A 21,352-nucleotide genomic window follows, 5' to 3' on the forward strand; every position below is an offset into this window, starting at 1 on the left:
GGGGAACTTCTATGTTTTAAGACACTCAGGTTAAACTGCACATTTGTAGAAGATGTTTTGTGATTGAATGGCTTCCTTTATCCAAGTAAGCAACGCCTCCGGACCCCTGTGACCCTGAACAGGATAAGAGGTTAAAAAGTGGATTGACAGACACAGGAAGCTCATTGTTTTGGGCTTTTGTCTCCTTACTTTGATCTGCATCTCGCTGTTGGTGTTGTTTCAGTCTTATGAGAAGAGGAGGAGTTGTTGCAATGTGAAACTATTAAAATGTTCAAGTTCCAAAAAGGTATTTGTTTTAAAAAGTGAGCCTACAAACTTCAGTAGATGTAGTTTAGTTGTGACTGATTGCCGTTGGTTTACCTAGAGCATTTAGTCCAATAGGACATGAATGCAGCAAAAGGTCACCTGGATGGTTTGTACATGAACACCTGCACCAAACAGCTTCATTTGTAGAATGTGATGTGACTGACTCTGCTGTTATGTTTTTTCTTGTTGTGAGAAATGTGAAATTAAAATATAAATGAGTGACTACGGTCATCTACTGCTACATGTTCCTCCAACAAACGACATCATGTGCTTTAGTGGTAGACAGCAGACGGTGTTTGTGACTGGGTATGTGAAATATAAGTAACATAATCTACACCACCTTGAACAAAGGTACATTTCAAGCTAATCTAATTACTTTAATTTATCTTGTAATCAACATGAAGCAAATATGAATACAGCTTTGTACAAACATTTTTGAGGTCAATAAAATAGCAACACATCACATTACACAGTAGCGCTTTTTTTTTATATATACAGTAATTGCTGTAATGGGACACTATAGGTATATATGGTTTATAGCACAGTCTGAAGTCAAAGTTTGAAGAGGTCAAAACTACAGCAACAATGGCAGGATATATAGAACAACTTTATTGTAAGACCAACACATTTTGGCTTGTGGTTTTCATCAGAGTATTCTTCCCTGTAATTGGTCACTAACACAAACTGTTGCTTCTAGCTGAATGAATTTTCTGTGGACGGCTTATTTAATTGAGTTAAATCATCAGCGCTAATAGAAATAAAGTCCAGTCTTCTCTCCTTTACTATACATCATATTTAGTTATTGTTAAATCCTATATTACGAATGGTAAAACACTTTTTTCTTGGCTCAGTACCAGTGAGGGAAGCATTATGTGTGAACAATTTCATATTTCAACACCATTTTAACAGTAATTTAGTGAACTTAACATGCACATCCATGTCTCTGCACGTCTTTGCTCATATTAACCCTCCATGAGTCACAATGGTGTCCTATGTCTAGCAGGCTTGGAAGTCCTTGCTGCTGTGGGAGAATAGAGCCATTATGGAGCAAAACAAAGACCCTGAGGCCCATGCTGTGACCTCTAGTGGCACTCAGAGGAAACCATGCAGACGGCAAAATAGACCACATAAAGATGGCTGAGAGCACCAAGGAAACCGGTAGATCCCGTGTGTTTGCTGTAAGATGGGTGCCAAGTATTTGCCTTCAGAGGGCTGGTGAGTGATGAAGGGAGGAGTACCTGACTAGAAACAGAGCTATCTATCTTAATGACTGAGCTCCCTTGAGGCCCCTAAACCTCCCAATGCTTCCTCCAAACTGAATTTTCTACCAGCTAAAGTTGCCTGGCAACAACTACAATACAAGTCAACAAGACTAAAAGTCTACAGCCATCCTAGCAGCTCTGTGCGGCTGTACTAGCTTAGCTGTAGCTAGATGCGAACATCAGCACGCTAAAATGCGTAGAGTGACAATGCTAACATGCTGATGTTATGCAAGCAATATTTACCAGGTCCACCATCTGAGTTCAGCCTCTTGGCATGCAAAAATGTCCTAATTAGAGCTAAACACAAAGTACAGCTCAGGCGGATGGGAATGTCATTTGTTTTTCAGGCTTTCGGTCACTAAGCAAAGGATTGGACGATATTCAAATTTAGATCAAATGCTAAGTTAACAAAGTTATTCAAATGTATCCTTCAGGGGCCTTAAATATAAATAAATGTACATATAATACAACCCATAAAAACGTAAAAATATATCACAAAAATGTCAACCTCATGATGACGCTAAAAGTCAGAGCTTTATGTCGGCACAAAAAGATGATGGATCAGCTCACCGGTCGATCGGGGCTAAAAAAGTTTGGCGAGTATTTCATTTCCAGCATGGATTAGCTTGACCAGTAGCGGTTTGAAAAGTGTCAACGCCATTTACTTGGACTCCCAATGGCAGGACAAGAAAAAAAGCACACATAATGGTCTCCAGAAGTATCACTTACAGTATAGCAGTGGGAACAGTGCATTGACGCACAATAAGCATTATCTTCAGATGAGCTATTGGAATCTTATGTTGCTCTAAAAAAACCTGCCCAAGAGTATCCACCCCCTGAACAAACAATGCAGGGGGCTGAGTAGCACAGATTTGAGTGCTCAGCTGCTGAGGAACAGGCAGGGCCGACTACAAGTTCCCCACATAGCGAATTTGGGTGTGTTTAATCAAGGGGTGGGTGTGTGTGATCACAGCCTAGGATTCTGCGAGTGCTCCTCCAACATTGACGACCACAGCTGAGAAGCTGAAAACCTGCCGTGTTATGACCTGGCTGTCTGACAACTTCACTTGGAAAACTTCACCAAGGATGTGAGAGGCACCCGGGTCTGCGCTCTGCAGTTGCAGCCACAAATGATGGCACCTTCAGTAGAACAACCAGCTAAAAGACTGATCGGGTCTAGACAACAAGAACCATGGACATAAAGCTAACTGTCACAGTTGGGGTTGTTTAAGCAGACGCCATATTGTGTTAAGCATAACGCTGGATAACATGGATAAATGTTTGCTCATCATCACAATAACATCTGCTTTCACTCAGAATCCTATTGAGCAAGACACCCTATCGCCCCCTATTGAGCTTCCTGTCTCTCCACAGCAGGAAGCGGAGGACCAGACGAGGAAGTGGAACATCAGCTTTCAGCAGGAACTGACCCTTGTGTTGGCGACACGTTGGATCACCAACACTGAAACATCACTTCACCTCAACAACAACACTGCCTGATTTCAAATGAGAATCTGGGGCTGGTAAACACAACGCAGCTCCCTGGGAATCTGCACTGCTTCAGAAGTTAGCATTGTCAGTACAAACAACTGGACCTGAGCAAATTGGTCGTTTTAGGAAACATCAGAAAAGGAAACCTTGCAATATGATGAAAAAAAAACAAGCTTGTAATCTGTCTGGCTCGCAGGCTAATCTACACATAACACTTGCCATTGTATCTCTGCTTATGTGATTGGAACTATTTCAGCACAGAGTTTGTGCTCGGTGTGCTGTAACGACTTGTATAATGAACAAAGAACCACATGATTGGCAGCTTGCACTTTTTTCCAGACGTCTCATGCTCAGAGGTTTTGTAATTTCATGTTGATATACTCGCAGTCTGAGCTCCATGCGGCCATATTCAAACCAAAATGATGCACTGATCACAAATGTGCAAAAATGAACAGATCAATGCAGACTTTATATCGACATATCAAAACCCGTCAGTGCCACGAGCATTGCGATGGATATTTTGTACCGTAATGTGGACCAACAAAATAGTTTTTTAATTTAATCCTCACAATCCACATGTTTGTGACCAATTACCTAAATCGTGAATTACATGCAAAACTATTTGCCTCCCGAAGCTGACTCAGTTCAACCAACCCACTTCATTTTAGATTTCTAACCCAGAGTTGTGAAATTCTCATCATTTTGCAATATTTGATTGCACTTAATAGCAGAGACACACTTGGCAGCAGTCCAAGTGACAACATGTCAGTCACAATCCCACTGGCAGTTGTAAGACTTTAACTGATGTATCCTATTTCCAAATAAAATCATGTTTGTAATTCTCACTGTCAAATAACTTGGCTTCTGGCCATGGACCACAATAACGGTCACTTGCGGCGGTATTTCATCAGTAGTATCTAATTTATTTTTCCCTCATAATCTCTCAATCTCATGCTTGACTTTAGCCATAACAATAGAGGCCTTTCAACTTAAAAATGCAGAGCGCTACTCATAGAGGCATGGCAAAATATCAGCAACACAATGAGGGGGCCTTTTGACGAGTCACATGACGATGGTGCATGAATGTCTTCTGTATATCAGAAATACACATGGTTATTAACATACATTAACATAGCTGGGACTAATATCCATACACCAAGTAAACGCTCTCTGCTGCAGTAAGTTGGAGTTGTGATCCGGCAGCAGAGGAAGGAGCGTACAGTGTGTGCAGCGAGGAGGGGCCGTTCCACAACACTCTATTAAGGTTTGTTGTAGAGAGCAGCATTGAGTAGGCTGATGTCCATATGTCAGTGAGAGCATGACAGTGTGGCACTGTGTGTGAGATAATATATGCTTCTGATGAACACTAGGTCAGTGTAGAGCACAAGGGCTCCTGACCAAGACACCAACATCCTACCAGTTCAAGTGTTCTGTGTGAAGTCGGGATGGGGAAATGTCAGTGGGGTGTAATTACATTATTATAGCGTCTTTGTCTAGCTCTTATCAAACTTGTTTTTTCATTTATTTTCAATGGGACTCAGATTTTCTGAAGCAGACTGCCACAGTACATCAAATAGGGCACTTATTGCGTTCTGATATATAGATGGTTTGCTGTAGTGGCAGAAAGAGGAGTCAGAGCACAGTAGCGGTTCAGACCTCCATGCAGAGCCTATATATGTCTGCAGCACATCCACAGCTCTATCATTTAGAGCCGCCATTTAACCCTCTTTGTCAAATTTCACTCGACAATAATTGTACCTCCTACAGGGATCTCACGAGCCTAAAATATCATGTGTCCTTCTTTTTTCCAAGCCAATTCAAAACCCCTCTCATGTCACAGCTATAACCAATGTTTTAGGTGCTATAAGTAGCTTCTGGGTGGATGTTTCCAAATGACTGGTATCATATTTGGTTTCTATGTGACAATGGGTCTTTTCTGGCACCCAGGAATCCCTCTGAGTCTAACTACAAACTGAGGTTGCTGCTCCGCCATGTTATTTATTTATTTTAGTTAGGCTTCTTTAGTTTATTAATTTAAAATTCAGCAATGATTGCATTAGCTGATAATAGCAATTCCACCTTTGATTGGGTAAATACAAAATATATTGAATTAGATAAACAACAAGAACTTAAAACATTAATTGATGCACTTTCCAAGAAGAGAAAGCACCGCAGTCTTCATATAACATATACGATTAACCACAGCAATGAATCTTGTACAGATTATACAGCACAGCTCTTTCTTAACGCAGCTCTTATTTACCATGACAAGCTTAGAGTCATTCCTCATAGACATGTCTATGTGCAGGGCTTAAAGACACATGCAGAAGGCTTGAACATGTGGCCTGACAGAGCTAACCCAACCATTCTGAAGACTTCTGAGATAAACTCACCTAAATAATAATAATGATTTAACAGTTGTTGAGTAATAATTGTGATATAAAGTACTGGTAAGCATAGAAAGTCAAAAGTGCCATCTTTTTCAACTGGCACAACAGCTGAAAATAAAACTAGAAGTTCCTAAAATGTCTAGTATGGGCTCTCAGACAGCTTTCTTTCATAATGTACACCAAAGAGTATGAGATGAGTTTCATAGAGTTTACCAATGCAGCCATCTGCAGTTTGGAACAGAAGATACAGCGATGGCCAGCAAGCCATACCTTCATAGAAGAAAAAGCCTTATCCTGATGTCTTAAGGGGTGGGGGGGATACTGCTTGTGTTTAAAGAAGAAAGCATATTTTCAAACACATTACCCAGACTTCAAATTAAAGTTTGGCCTCATAAAAAGGGAATTCCTGCTTTGCTGTGCGGGTCAGCTGTTCTTATTGTGCACACACTCTCTTCCCAACAACGCTCTCCTGAAAGCCTCTTTAAGTATTTTCAAGAACGTTTCTGTGTTTTTAAATTGCTGAGGATAAGAGACGTCAGCACGCTGTTAAAAGCAATAATTAAAAGGCACCATGCAAAAACAACATTTGCAGTCTAACTTTCATTAACCCCTGCTCTTCGTGCCTCCTTTCCTGCCTCCTCTTTTTCCCCTGAAGCAGGGAAGGGCTTCCTCTCTGCCTTTTCAAAGGGGCAAAACCATCTGGTGCAGGCTGACAGAGTAGGTCGAGTAGATGGGGGGTGCACTGGGGGGTGTAACTACAGACTGCCCAGCAGAGACAGGACCTCTAGGCTATCATCACATAGCCCAAAAAGCCGAGGGGCACTCCCAGCCTGGATCACCAGCAGAACCACAGGGCCAAGGCTTCTTACACGCTATGTGGGCCAGACAGCACATGGCATGTTTGCCTCCCAAGATGAAGCATGTCCCTTCATCTTGCTACACACAGGCACTATGGGCGTTATAAAGACATACAAGTTATATTTCTTCAAGTGTTCAGAGTTGCCAAACAATCTGTTGTTATACATAATATATAACTGAATGTGAAAGTAATCAAATCTGTATTGATTATACATTTGTTTTTAGTTATGCGCCACTTACCATCTTATATTAGCACAACTACCACAGAACTAACATAAAAGCTATAGTTGTTAGTCAGTAGTGATTGAAGCAGAGTACTGGAGGATTCAGTCCACACCAATAACCTTTATGATCCTTGTCCTTGAAAGGATGGAGGATAAATAGCATTATGAGCCTCAAGTTTCCACTGGCAGAGAGAAAAAGAGCCAAACACCGAGGAGTAGCCTCGTGATGTAGCCAGACATCTGTAACACTCAAAGATTCATAGTTTTAATGAAAGTGACTTAAAAAACTTACCGATGAGTCTGTGTGTTCGCCAAACAGGAAAGACACCCCACCATTCACTATCACAAGCACGGCGGCAGGGCACCAGGAAAACCGGTTTTCTCTCCACTTCTCCCGGGGCTCTTCTTCAACTCCCAGGCTGCATCAAAACCGACGACAACGGCTTGGTTTGGTTCCTGTCGCCGCCTCATGGAAAGCGTTTCAAAGGCGAGCCTCGCCGTGACCGCAGATCAGAGGAGGGCTAGCTGGTTTCCATTCTGCGCGGCGCCGCAGTCAGTCACACAACTTTGTGTCCAAATCACACGTCGAAGTTCTCGTCTGTGACTCCACACATAGACGCCTTCAAGTCCCCCCTTCTTCTCTGGAAAATCTTACCGATCCGCCTTCACGCGCCTCCCCTCTCCGCTGAACTGAACGGTGAACTGAAAAAAACAAAGGCGAAAAAGTTTTTTTTCGCTCCAAGGCAATCCCCCTCTGTCTCCATCCAGCAGCGGCCGTTGGAGGAGCGGGGCGGGGCGGTGGGGGCAAGGGGGCAAGGGGGCAAGGCCGAGGGGGTAAAGGGGTGAAGGGTAGGGGGAAGGGGGTGAGGGGCGAGGGGGTGAAGTGTGGGAGGGGTGGGGGCGAGGGGGCACAGCGACAGCCGAGGCTCCGGCCTGAGTGAGCCTCGGAGTGAGGTCATGAACTCATTCATTTAACGGGGGTTGCTCTGCGCCCAGTTTTACGTAGAATAAATAATAAAGGAGCCGTTAGGAGTCACAGATGTCCATTTAAATCAAACGATTAACTTTGTGCAAATCTAAAATGATGGCCCACACTGGCATAATTGCTTTTATTTTGTATTCAGGATTGGCTAAAGTGCTCGCTATAACAGTAACAGTTTCTAATGAAGCACTATTTGTAGGTTTCATCATTGTAATTGATGGCTTTATAAATGCAATATAAATACATTGAAGTACTTTTATATACTCTTATTCCATCTGTATATTTAATTTGAAATTGCTACTGTACTCTTACTGCTTTTACTACTGTTTTTACTACTGTTTATTGTTATTATTTATATTACTTGATTGTCTTTACTATGTGTCTCTATTGTGTGCAAGGCTGCTGTAATCCTGCAATTTCCCCACTGCGGGACTAATACAGGATTATCTTATTTTATCTTATCTTTAATAATAACTAATGAAAAATACTCTGCTAAGGTTGTATAGGGTACAAACTAACATGGACACATTTTGGGTTGCCAAGTTGTCTTGGGATGATGTTAATCTTGCTCAAGCAGCACACTGGTTTTGCTTTGATAGTTGATAGCTCTTAAACATGAGGGTGATCAGAGTGAGTCAACTAAATGAACTTTATTTCGACAGAATAATCCACTTCGTATCAATATTGTTTTCTATGAAATCGTGGGTATACACAAATCAAAAACAAACAGACAATTAAAACTCATCATTATTAACTTTTCTTAGTGACTTCCTAATGTTTGCTGTTGGATATCAGAAAGTGAGAAATGTTGTCCCTTATCAGTACTCATCATATATTACCATTTATAACTGCTGACTTGATAACACTCAATGTTTTAATAAAGACAGGACAGTTACACGAGTTTTGTATTAATTCAATTATTAGTAAAATACAAAATTTGAATCCCTTTTAAAGGGTGTCTTTTTCAGAAAGTGGTGAAATATACAAACATGTTGTATATTGCAGGCTAACTCATTATTTTCTTCTTTTATATCCATATAGTTACACATTGAAGAGGGTTGGGTATTTTCTGTGTTTAGAGTAACAACTGTTGGCATCAGACCCTGTGGAATGGATTGTGTTGGAGCTACAACTGTGAGTGCTGAGACTGTAGGAGCGCTTCATTTGCACCACAGGGCCTACCGGAGGAGGTGGTTGCATGTGTGTGAGCCAGCAACGACCATGGCCACCACACCAACAGCTGAACAGCTGTACCCACAGGTGTTCATTGTTTACCATGTGCAGGCTGTTCACAGTCTTTATTTACACATGGAGATACTTCTATTATCTGTTCAGTCAGGTTTGACTTGATTAGCAGATCATGAGGATGAGTGATTATTACTTTGACATGGCTTGTAGTTTCCACAAAGAAATGTCCCTACTTGACCGACCTGACACATGGAAACAGTTAAAGGTTATTACATGCGTGGTGTTATGTTGAGACATGAATCTTGGTTCAATCCCAGCGAGTTGTGGGAAAAATAAATTATGCGACAAACAAATGAGGTAATTTCTCCTCCACCCCTCACATGTACATTTCCCTGAACGTTTCTCTAAATTAGACTGTGCTCCAAGGTGACCCATACAGCCGGATAATCCCTAAATTGACCTCCTACTTTACAGGATTCAACAATTAACGTTAAAGCAACATTAATATCTACGGCTGAGTTTCTGAGGTTCATCTATGCATGAAATACCTTTTCATGTGCATATTTTCTACGCAGTTACCATATTGTAAGTGTTAAATCCTAAACATGTCATTTCTGAGAATAATGTATCAACTTGAATGCTTGAGGGTGATTTTTTTTTTTTTGTGACTTTTGTAGCTTTTAAATGAAAAGCCAGGTCTTCATTTTCAATAATAAAAGTATGGTTTCTATTGACTGAACGTTTGCATGATTTAATGACTGTATAATGTATCTGTTGCCAACATTTATGAATACAGCCTCCAGGCTTTTATGTTCTGGTTACAAAACAATGAGTCATCCCTGTAAACTCAATATACAGACTGTCCAAGCCTGGTTTAGGTTAACACTCGGAGGCATATTGGGACAGTTCTCTGTGGAGATGAAGAGATGCACCTTTAACCTCTTAGTTTCATGAACTGCACCCACCATTGAGCTCACATGCTTAACTCACAGCAGTATCTGTGGCTTGTCAGGTCTGCTTGTGGCTCTGTGGGATGGGGGCAGAGCAGATGCTGTGACAGGAAGTTACTAACATGGTCCAGATGTGGGGACAAAAGACCACCTCCCGACACAGCTGCAACACGTGGACGACTACAGGCAGCAACTGCACACATATACAGATACAGAATCCTTGTGAAAGAAAGCTTAATCAAAATATATCTGCCCATGTCATCTCTGCAGAAGTATAAAACAAACATGGAGCGATTGAGATTCTAATCAGTCTTCGTTTACAGTGAGCCCGTTTACACTCACTAATTAGTAACTAAAATACTAATACTAGTTTTGTTAAAAAACTAAATTTAAAAAGGAGTACACAAGATATTCAAGAGTTCCAATGAGATATTCTACATGCAGATATTCAAATAATACTTCAAGTAATTCCCAAATGCAATAGTTTAACCTTTAAGTGCCCTCTACTGTTTGATATGATGCAGTGCAGCAATATGACAACAAAAGCTGCCAGTGAGACAATATTTTGACATCAGTGCTTTTTTTATTATACAAGTATGCACACATTTTACTCTGAAATTCCCAAATTACTAAAACAATGAGACAATTAACCCTTAGCTCAAAAACAACAATGTACACGCTGAGAATGCAAAGAGAAAAGGAACAATGAACAAGTTTGACAGAACTTATATACCATAACATAACTACAAAAAAGGCATCAAAGGGATGACAACATGAAATTGCTTAATATGATCCATGTATCCACAGGGGCCGGTCGAAGGACCTGTTTTTTCTGGGTCGTTTAGTTCTCCATTAATAGTTTCCGCTCTCTGGACTGCAGACCTATAGAGGGCTGTATCCACCTCTGAGCAAAGTACGGGACTTTTATGACTCCCCTGTGTGCAGTTTTTACAGTCCATTACAGAAAGTCACTAATCCTCATCGTCCTCCTCATCAATTAAGACCACCTTCCGTCTACGCTTAACAGGCGCAGAGATATCCTCCCCGTCTGAATCTGCGTCACCGGTGGTTTCCATATCCATCGCCATGGCGGAGTCATCCCCTGTGAAGACAGTAACGTGTGTGAGCCAAAATGCTGCAGCTCAGTCGTGATTAAACACAAATATTATCGGAGGACCATTACTGGCCCTGGACTGCCGTAGGACAGATGTTAGGCTTAGCCTGAAATAAAGATAACATACAACCTTTAGTTTTACAAGTATTGTGAGTGCCCACTTAATGATCTTTAAACAAAAACCCTAATGTGATATCCAACAGTAAAATACCATTCTCCTCATCATTATCGTCGTCGTCGTCCAACACCCTGCTTCTTTTAGTTGCGGCCTTCTCCCGGGACCTGATGTAAAGAGGAATAGATTAAGTATTAAGTAGTGTTTAGAATTAGAAAGAGACATTTCTCAGCTGTGGGGCTTAACTGATTAACAAAACACAGAGTGAGGCCTCACCTCTCGGGTGTATTGTCCGTCTCCTCAGTGGGACTGAAATCTGACGCAGCAGCTAAAACCAACAGAAAAGTTAAATAATAAGAACAAAGTAATCTCAATGCATGACTCATCTCATGCAATGGCTTCACATATCGCTTATAAGGTTGGAACTATCTTTGAAACTACTATACCAAAGCAATTTCATTATTAGGTGTAATTCTCACTGTCCTTTTTTAACCTTGATGTGTTGCTGATGTCATACGTTTCGTACATCTGACATGTTGATACAAAACAAGGGTCAAAACTTTTTTACAGTCACAATTACATTGCTGCTTCTCCAGTTCCAGGCTAAAAAAAAAACACTTGACTGTGACTTTGCAGTGGATTTATGTTACATTCTTGGAAAATTTAAGTACAGACATAGATTTTTACATTTAAAATCATGTAACGTTTTTGGTTGTTAGTTTAGCCGGAGCCGGATATTCTAGTCGGCATGTCATTTAACACTTGCGTGACAGAGCTGTAATTAACTGCTGTCATCTGAGAGATGTTGCAGAATCTGAAGCTCCCATGCATACCTGTATGCCCAGAGGTGGTGTGTTTCCTCTTGCGTGTGAGCAGCAGAGCTCTCAGAGCCTGAGCTCGCTGTTCACCTGAGACCTCCTCCTCCTCTTCCTCCTCTTGGGATTCTCCAGGTGGACTCCTGGAGCTGTCTTGCTCCCCGCCTCCGTTTGAGTCTTCCACTCTTGGACTAAGAGCTGCAGCTGCACTCTGGAGCTGGGATACACTGATCTGTGCTGGGATCCTCCAAAAAGACTCCTGGTAACAGAAAAGTAAAAAAAAACCTAAGATTAATGTAAATGTAAATAATCAGCTTTTTATAATGATTTTGCTATCAAACAGAGAAACTCCAACACAGTCTTAAATGAAAGAACAAACAGCAGATCAAAGGACTATCATTAGAATGAACTGAAATGGTGGAAAACCACACCTGATTATTTTTAGGTGGTCGAATTCCCAGTTTGCGCAACAGCTTCTTGAAGCTCTTGTTCTCCATGGCATCTTCATTTTCCTCAAATAGAGGAACAAGTGGCACATCCTGGGCCAATCCTTTGAAAGGATCGCAACAATTTCATCAACAGACAAAAGAGCACTAATTACATATGATTTTCACACATACTGCAACTTCACTGAGAGCCAAACTTACTTGAAATAGAATAAATAAATAACATTACAAATGTTTGGTGACTTTTTCTTTTGGACAGTTGCACATACCGTCTGGTTTTCGGTGCTCGGCTGTTGTGTATAGACTTTTTTGTAGCCACAACAAAGGTCCAGACATGTCTGTTATAAAACAATAAAAACAACAACATGAAACTACTCCTAAGAGTGCATAATGGAGACTAAAATATATATGCCTTTGTACAAACTGTTTATCTATGATTGCATCTATCAAAATGAGTCTGATATTACTTAGTTGATATTATGATAATTATGGATTACATGTATATTTCTATCATCGTGGGGTTTTGTCTTACCTTCCTGCAGTAAAGCAGACACCATGGCGCTTACATCAGGTCTCCTCTCCACTGTAGAGGGCAGGCTCTGGCTCCTCCTTTTCCCATTTTGTGTTTCCCTTTGTTGCTCTTCCTCTTCATCACTCTCTTCAGATTCATCATCTTCCTTATCTTCATCATCTCTGTCACTAGGATCATCTTGTAAGCCGTCATTGAATTCTTCTTCAGTCTGAAAGAGAAAGATTGACCTTTATCGAAACAACTATTTCTTATCATAGATGTTATTGTTTCTATAATCTCTATATACACATATATACACACACCCGTATTTGTATTACATGAGCAATGGAATTAATTTTCAATTTATTAATCTGTTCCACAGTGTGATTGTAAAAGATAAGATAATAACTGCTTTATGGATCAAAAAACAAAGTTATCTTGAATAACTTTACCATTCTTTTTCCAGAGCTCTTCCCATGAGCGCTGCGACTCCTCTTCTTGTAAAGTTCTCGTCTCTCAGACACTAAGCCCATACTGAGCAGCTTGTCCACCACACGTGCACGGGACCGCTTGGCTGTGAGCTTCTTCAGGAGATTACCCAGCACATCTGTGAAAATACAGTGTTATCACCACAAAAAGCATGTATTAGCATTCCTGAGACTGCTGATGTACAAGGACTGCAGCTGAGGAAAGAGGTACACTGAAAGGCTACTTTATTTTCCTCTCATGCACTACAAAATGATAATATGGTGTCCGGTACCATCAGAGTCTTTGTATTCCTCGTAGAGCATCTGCAGCTCCTCTTCCTGATCCTCAGTCCAAATAACAATCTGGGTACCTTTCCTTTTGGAAGAAAAAACTCAAGTTCAATGTATAGAACCAACTCTGCAATATATTCCTCACGACATTAACATCAGTATATTACTCATTCTGCCTGGAGTACATACTTCTGTTTCTTCAGCGCTTTAGCATTTTCCACCAGACCCATATGTACCAGCTGCATTACTACCTGGCGCCGAGTGCGGGTGCTGTTGCTGAGGAATGGCAGCAGAGCCTCCACTATATCTGGCACTAAACACAAAAATGGACAGTCAATGACAAAATATAGACCTCAGTACATAGTGTGAAAATGTGTCTTGTAACTTATAATTCAACAATCAAAAGAAAGCAGACCTTCAGAATCCCGATGCTCCTCGTAAAGTTTGAGCAACTCCTGTTCCTCCTCTTCACTCCACGTTGGTTTCGTTCCCTCTCTGACATATTTAGGACAACGAGATGCAATATTTCAAATAGCAGCAGCCAAAATCTTTGCATAAATTATATATGTGTTTTAATAAATGTCTTAAAAATCGTACACACGTGCATCTTTCGCCTGTAACAGTGAAACAATATTCATCTTAACACGACACACAATGGTAGACAAGCAAAAAAAACACCTACCCGTCTTTACTGTAGCCTTCAGTCATCTCACGTACGGCGCCCACATTTTTCCAGAACAGCAGTTCAACATATGCCTTGTTGTTTTGTGCCGCCAGAGAAAAGAAACGCTTGAGCACAAACTTGGCAAAGGTCACCAGTTCCTGTGAAGGAAAGAATGAAAGTAAGCTCCTGGTGTTATAGACACTTGCAAATAGCTTGCTTGACAACACAGAAGAACATTATTCTTCTGTCATTACTGTACCGTATAAGCAGCTGCAGCGGGGTCACTCAGGATCTTGTTGAAGAGGTTGAAGACTGACAGCTGGAAAATCTGGGCTTCCATTTTCAGGTCGACAGCCAAGCGGTGCAGCATTCGAGCGATGCAGTGGTTCGTGTGAGGTGTGTTTCTTGAGTAGGATTTTAATAAGAGGAGGTATGGACGCACGATACTGGGGTTGGAAAACCTGTGAGGGATAAGAGGAGGGCAACATGTGCCATGAGGAAGGTCACAAGAGTACTATTTAGCATGCAGTGTCAGCAGGTTATTGTTGATATAACCGGTTTCCTCACCTCTTGATGAAGTCCAGAAAGTTGAACTCTTTTTCGGAAACCTGGACAGACTCCAACTCTTCCTCTTCTAACTCTGCTGCATCATACTCCTCCTCTGCTGCAGGCTCAGGAGGAGATGACCCTAAAATCACAAGGAACGGTGTGAATGCTGCATAGATGCTGTGATACAAAGGATCTTGTAATTAGAAATAAAAATAAAAAAAACATACTTGGCAGGTTGGCATGCAGGATCTGCTTAAGGAGTTCCAGTTCCTCCTCAGGTTCCACATCCGCAGAACCAAACACATCTCCCTCTGGCCACACCTCTCTGAGAATCACAAGAAAAGGGTGAATACTTAAATAACTCAACAAGTGTGATTAGTCTGACGGGTCGAAGGCATGTCGAGGGTCCCTGACCTGGCGGCACGCAGCAACCCCAGCGCTTCTGGTGCCAGTCGGACCAGCAGAGCGTCCTGCACCCGCACCATGGCCTCAGTCCTTTGCTCCTCAAGTGGAGTTTCAGATGTGGCATCAAATGGCACAGTGCTTTCAGTTAATGATTCTGACAACTGAAGACAGAAAGGTTGTATTCAGTGTTGGAAAAGACTTTTAGCCTTTCAATCCCCTGATGTCAGACTAGTGTGTTCACACGGACCTGAAACCCTGAAGCCTTCAGCTCTTCCTCCACAATCTTCCAGGTCTCTGCCAAGGCCTCCGGACTAGTTTCTGCAGCCGGGGGCTTTTTTTTACCGTGAGACCTTCTCCGCCTCACCTTCTTTTTCTGCAAAGTTTAGGGAGCGAGGTATCAACATGATGAGCAGATACTACACAAGGATTTACACACATTAAACATGTAGCACAAGAACTTACCTGAAACATCAAGCTTTTGCGACCTTTGCAGAAGCGCTCCAGCATGCGCAAGAAGAGATGAGTTGACTCCACCAAGTCTATGAGGTAGGACTGAGGCTGGCTGGTTTCATCATACTTCCTCAGCAGGGTCAGGAAAATGTCCCGGTATTCCATCAGGTAAAATATGTTGCCTAGAAAGTGAAGGTAAACAGATGAGGCAACTAGGACTACAATTACATGAAAACCCTTTTTTTTTATAATTGCAGACGTAGAACAAGATTTTAAACGGAGTACCATATCCATATACTTGAAGCTTTATGCAGTGAGAAGACCATGTGCAAACTCTTGTTCCGTCAATTAAAATCTCAGAACTGAAAAAAGTTATCAATGTTGATAAGATCTGTTAGCGTCTTACTTTTAATGACACTAGAACTCTGACGGATGCTTTCATCCTGTGAGCTGTCCATCTCGTTTACAGTTAACAGCAGCTCCTGGTACGCCTTCAGAGCCAAGTGCATCCTAAAAAGAACAAGGGATGTCAAACTGGCAACAACACACAGATTTTACATTTTCCTGTTTCCATGCTTCCTAATGGTCTTACCTGCGTGACCAGGACGTGGCCTCTTTGCGGTCCGTTAGCAACATCTCATAGTAGTTGGTGATGTTACGCTCAATGTAATGGAAAGCACGGATGGCCATGGTCTCAGAAACTAAATCAGCACGAAAACCGTTGCCACGGTTGAAAGCCATGAAAAAGCTGAGAGCCCAGAGGTAGTACGTCTCATCGTGTTGCTGAGTTTGCTCTCGAATTAGACTCTCCTAAAGGAGACAAAGAAATACAAAGTGTTGGGAGTATTGTGCTTAAAACGTACAAAATTGATCAACAAATGTACACAATTTAAGAAACTATTAAGAATTTACTTATGAGTCACTTATTACACGTATCAGAGATCTTAAAAGGATTTTAAAAAAGGTATAGAAAATGTAACACTTTCAGGCCTTTTAATGGTGCTACAAATCAGTCAATCAATCATTCAAGCAGCTGACCTTGACCAGGTACATGAGGCGATTGTAGCAGTTCTCCAAGAAGTCGACACAAAACTCTCGCAAGAAGAGTCGAACATTTAAAGCCGAGCGCCGTTTGTCCTTACATTCCCGGGCCTGACGATTCCTCTTGGGAACACGTCTCACGGCTTTGCCCGTGTCGTGGGTGTAGCTTTTGAACTACAACAAAAGAAGAAGAAAAAAAAACAAAACAGTGATATTCATATTAAAATTATTTCTGCACGCCTCACTGCACCAATATTGCCTGGTATATCAGTGTCTTTATTACGCAAACAAAAAAAATGTTTTGAGAGCAAATTACTCGTTTGTAAGTAAAAATATATAAACTGAGAATACATTATTTGTTAGTTTTGCTTATGAAACTAGAATATTTTGCTGCAAATCAAAAAAAAACATTTGCTCTAAAAAAACTCCCTTTTTTTTTGTTTGTGTAATAAAGACACAAATATACCTTCATAGTAACAGAGATGAGCTCCAGGAGTTCAATACTTACATTATGAACATTTCTGTGATAAATCACGTCTCTGTCTCCAATCGACTTGAGGCCTTCAACAACATAGGACCCTCCAAAGCGAGAGTGTCTGAAAGAAAAGCATTTACACAAACACACACACGGACAATCAGATAGAACATACATTTAATTGTTAAGCTTCAAACAAGCCATATAAATATTGAGAAGTAAACAAGAGCTTTCTGTAAATAACATGCGGGGTCTCTATGAGCTTTTTCCGAACAAGATAGAAAATAAAACCCATTTTGGCTCTTGTGGTGAATGCGGTGACTTTATGTGGGCCTGATTGTACCTGGTTCCTCTTTGTAATGTGCGGGTGCGTTTTGCTGCCTGCTCCTTCTGCCTTAGTGCCTCCAGCTCCTGAGAGTCTCTGTGCTTCTCTTCGGCTGAACGAGCATGACCGGCGCTCACCAAAGCTTCCGGCGTCTGTCAGGGAAGACGAAGAGTTTAAAAACACAGAACAGTTGGAAACCTATACGTGTGCCTTCAAGAGTTTTTCTTCTGTCTAACCTGGTCTCTGAACATGAGGGAGATTATTTCCAACACATGCAAACTCCATTGCTGCTCACTCTGGGCCGACGCAAGGAACTTGATCAGGTCATCGAAACCGCTCATGTGAATGGCCCACAGCAGCCTGTCATGGATGCTGGCATCATCATCCACTTTCTACCGGAGAGGGAGGAATTAAAGAAGGAGGTGAGATAAAGGGTTACGTCCAATATACTGTATTCATCGGTATATATCAGTATGTATGTCAGACCTTCTCTTCCCTGGGGTCTGCAGGTACATGAAGCACATTTCTGACCAGCAGCAGGATTCTCTCTATGAGCAGATTATCCTCTTCCTGTCTCTGCTCCCAGTCCTGAAAGAGAAGCAAGTGAGTTGGCAAAGACAGGAAAAAACACGTGAATAAGGAAAACCATTTAACTGCTATATAGTAGGAAACAGTGGAGATGAAATCAAATATATATATATATATATATATATATATATATATATATATATATATATATATATATATATTGTTGATCGTTTTGGTTTTTACCATTGAAACACTCACCAGTTGTAGAAGCGTGTATAATGTCTCACTTAAAATGCCAAACACCGCTTCACCGGCAAACGCCTGAAAATAAAAAGCAGAGGACACAAACATGACATTTTACAATCCAGTAAATTGTAAACTTGGATTACAGTTGTTCTTACTGTTACACTATGGTCAATGTACCTCTTTATACGCTTGTAAATGAGATGTAACTTGCAAAAAGTGATGTCTAAACACTGGGTCATCAGGGACTTTACCAAAGCAAAGCATGGCAGGCTGAGTAAGGTTGACCATGAGCCTGAGGAAAAACAGAGTAGAGTCACATGAGCAACAGTCAGCTAATAGAATGCCAATATTATGTTTAATAAAACAATACTTGGTGCCAGTATAGTGTGAGTGTTTATACCTGATGCAGGCATCAAATAGGGCCTTGTCTTGTCCATGCTGAATGATAATAGGTAGAAGGTCATTCTGTACAATTTGGCCTGCACCCAGCTGCTGCCGGACATCCCGGGTGTCATCTTCATGTCGTAAAAACCTGATCAAGTCTTTTACACTCTCTGCAACACAGAGAAATAATAGTTAGTGGTGGACAGCAGTTTAACTGTTCTTAGTCAATAATATCAACATATCATTAACATATCCTCTGATGATGTAGAACATACACTTAAAAAAAGACTCACCCAAGCAATCAGCTTCCTTTTGATAGCTGTCTTTCTCTAGATAGCCGAGAGCACTGCACGTTGCCAAAAGCTCGCAATTCATCTTGAATAAGACCCTTCACCATCAGACAGCCTAGAGGTGAAGGTTCAGTCTAGTCAGCCACACAAAGACCAACTCAAAACACGTATAGATTGTTACTATTTTATGACCTGATCGATCAAATCAATATCTGGTAATGAGCATGCACATAATAATACACGATATTTACACAGTATGTTTTATACAGTACATGCAGAAGCAGTTCAAAAAGCATCTTGGCTGATCTGTCTCTTGGAGACGGGATATCTTTTAGTTTCACGTTATTAAAGTTAACCTAGATAACTTGTAGTTAATTTGTTGTGGCGTCAGCATGTTCACTGTGCCCGTATACGTCACACTAGACTAGTCATGGTCTTGTATCAGCCGCGGGACCTCGCTAGCTTCATCTACTAAGGACGGCTCGTCTCCACGTATTGCTGATGTTGTGCAGCAGGGGCCGCTTATCCGTTAGCGTTAGCTTTAGTTTACCGCCTTCAGATGAAGAAAAACAACGTGATTGGTTTACCAGATCGTTTTAACGCTGATACTCGACAGGTTCCGTGTTCAGCCGACGTTGTTGTATAAAGTTAAGAGCTTTTCCATTAGTTGGTAGTTTCTGTCTGAGAATCGGACAAGTCTCGCGCCAAGAGCGATAACTCCGGAAGCGGATGTCCAAAGCTGTCCGTTTGTACGCTGTGCCCTGAGTTTGACATTTCAGGCAATCCCTCTGAAGGTTTAGTTATCTGACTTTGTACAGTATATGTATCCAAACTAACCCAAAGCAATGAATTGGCAGTGTTAAGTTGAGGCACGAGCCATGGTTGACGTTTGTGTGCGCTAGAGTTTGAGAATTTAGTGGAATATTCTTGCAAGGCGAGCAAAAGTGTCGCCTGGGAGGTTGTACGTAGGGCCAAGTGAATACGCTCAGAGTTCCTTCGACTAAAACTCGCCGTTGTTTACAAACGTTCTTTGTTTAATGTCACCAAGCTCCGCCATTCACACTGACATTAAAAAATGCTAATGGTGGTGAAGGTTTTCATTCTTGGGGCTTGACAGATTTGCAGTGTTTTTAACACTGCTTAGAAAAGAGGAACTTACAAGGCGAAACAGACTGTTGTTGTACATTCATATTGGGTTATGTCAGTGGTTCTCAAACTGGGGCTCAAGACCTTTATTGAGAACTTCACATGTTACAAAGGTACAAAGTACACGGACATAAAACTAAGTCATTACATACATAGCGAAATGCCTGTATTTTCTTGGAAATGTTAACTCTGGCTCCATTCCTCTTCTCCATGTACATCTCGGATTTCAAACATAACTCTGCTAACTGACACCTGCAAAAGTTCTCTGATGACTGCAATCGTTGGCCTCATCTCATGACGACAGGGAATACAGAGAACTGAAGCAGGACTTTATAAGATGGTGCCAATGGAACCACCTGGACATCAACTCTGGTAAAACCAAAGAGCTGGTGGTTGACTTCTGCAGCGGTAAACGCTCTCCTCCGGAACCAGTGAACATCCAGGGAATGGACATTGAGATTGTGAAATCTTAGTATGGGTGTTCACTTAAACAATACACTGGACTGGACTGACCACGCTCATGCACTACATAAAAACGGACAGGGCAGACTATTTCTGCTGAGGAGACTGAGGTCTTTTGGAGTGCATGGAGCACTCCTGAATACCTTCTTTGACTTTGTGGTGGCATCAGCCATCTTTTATGGAGTGGTCTTCAGGTGCAGCAGCATCACGGCAGCTGACAAGAAGAGACTAAACAAGCTGGTAAAGAAGGCCAGCAGCGTGTTGGGGTGTCCTCTGGATACGGTGGAGGTGGTGGAGACAGGAGGATGATGGCTAAGCTATCATCACTGATAAACCACGACTCCCACCCCATACAGGACACTCTGGCAGCTCTGCACAGCTCCTTCAGCCACCGGCTGATTCATCCGAGGGTGTGTGAAGGAGAGGTACTGCAAGTTCTTCCTTCCCGCTGCTGTCAGGCTGCACAACCAGTTGAGACCACAAAAACACTTCAACCCGTGCAATAGTAATACACTGTTTCTAATAGTTATATTTATTCGGTATGTATATATATATATATATATATATATATATATATATATATATATATATATATATATATATATACATATATATATATGCGTAAATATATATATACATATATATGTATATATATACGTATATATATGCGTATATATATATATATATATATATATATATATATATATAAATATATATATATATATATACACTGTAACAAGTTTCTGTAGTTTTCACAGTAATATTACTGTATACTGGCCATATTCTTACTGTAGATGGTCAAAATTCATTCCCGGGTGAATCTTACTGTAAATAAATGTTGCTGTGACTCACAATACAGTAATAACTGTTGCTGTGAATCACAATACAGTAATTTTGAGCGGGAACACACCATAATTCGTTTTAACATTATTTTCAACACAGACGTTGGGTTTAGCTGTCACTCAGAGAGAGGGGGA

The 21,352-nt window shown here is 41.2% G+C and overlaps 1 protein-coding gene across 1 annotated transcript; it reads right to left on the minus strand.

Moving 5' to 3' along the window:
* Positions 1-10,220: 10,220 nt before the first annotated feature.
* timeless (timeless circadian clock) lies at positions 10,221-19,430 on the minus strand. The gene is made up of 30 exons (XM_079217914.1): positions 19,355-19,430; positions 18,771-18,882; positions 18,494-18,647; positions 18,271-18,385; positions 18,106-18,168; positions 17,806-17,907; positions 17,556-17,711; positions 17,338-17,471; positions 17,028-17,115; positions 16,517-16,693; positions 16,071-16,288; positions 15,885-15,988; positions 15,491-15,660; positions 15,276-15,401; positions 15,038-15,189; positions 14,851-14,948; positions 14,642-14,762; positions 14,334-14,535; positions 14,093-14,232; positions 13,826-13,905; positions 13,600-13,723; positions 13,413-13,495; positions 13,105-13,259; positions 12,674-12,881; positions 12,411-12,479; positions 12,127-12,245; positions 11,714-11,954; positions 11,157-11,208; positions 10,977-11,047; positions 10,221-10,753 (listed from the first exon to the last, which is right to left on the minus strand). Exons 2-30 carry the CDS (start codon positions 18,850-18,852, stop codon positions 10,623-10,625), a joined length of 3,735 nt encoding a protein of 1,244 aa, XP_079074040.1. The 5' UTR covers positions 18,853-18,882; positions 19,355-19,430; the 3' UTR covers positions 10,221-10,622.
* Positions 19,431-21,352: the final 1,922 nt, after the last annotated feature.

The sequence above is a fragment of the Taurulus bubalis genome (genome assembly GCF_910589615.1).
Source record: "Taurulus bubalis genome assembly, chromosome: 5".
In the NCBI taxonomy this organism is placed as follows: Eukaryota; Metazoa; Chordata; class Actinopteri; order Perciformes; family Cottidae; genus Taurulus; species Taurulus bubalis.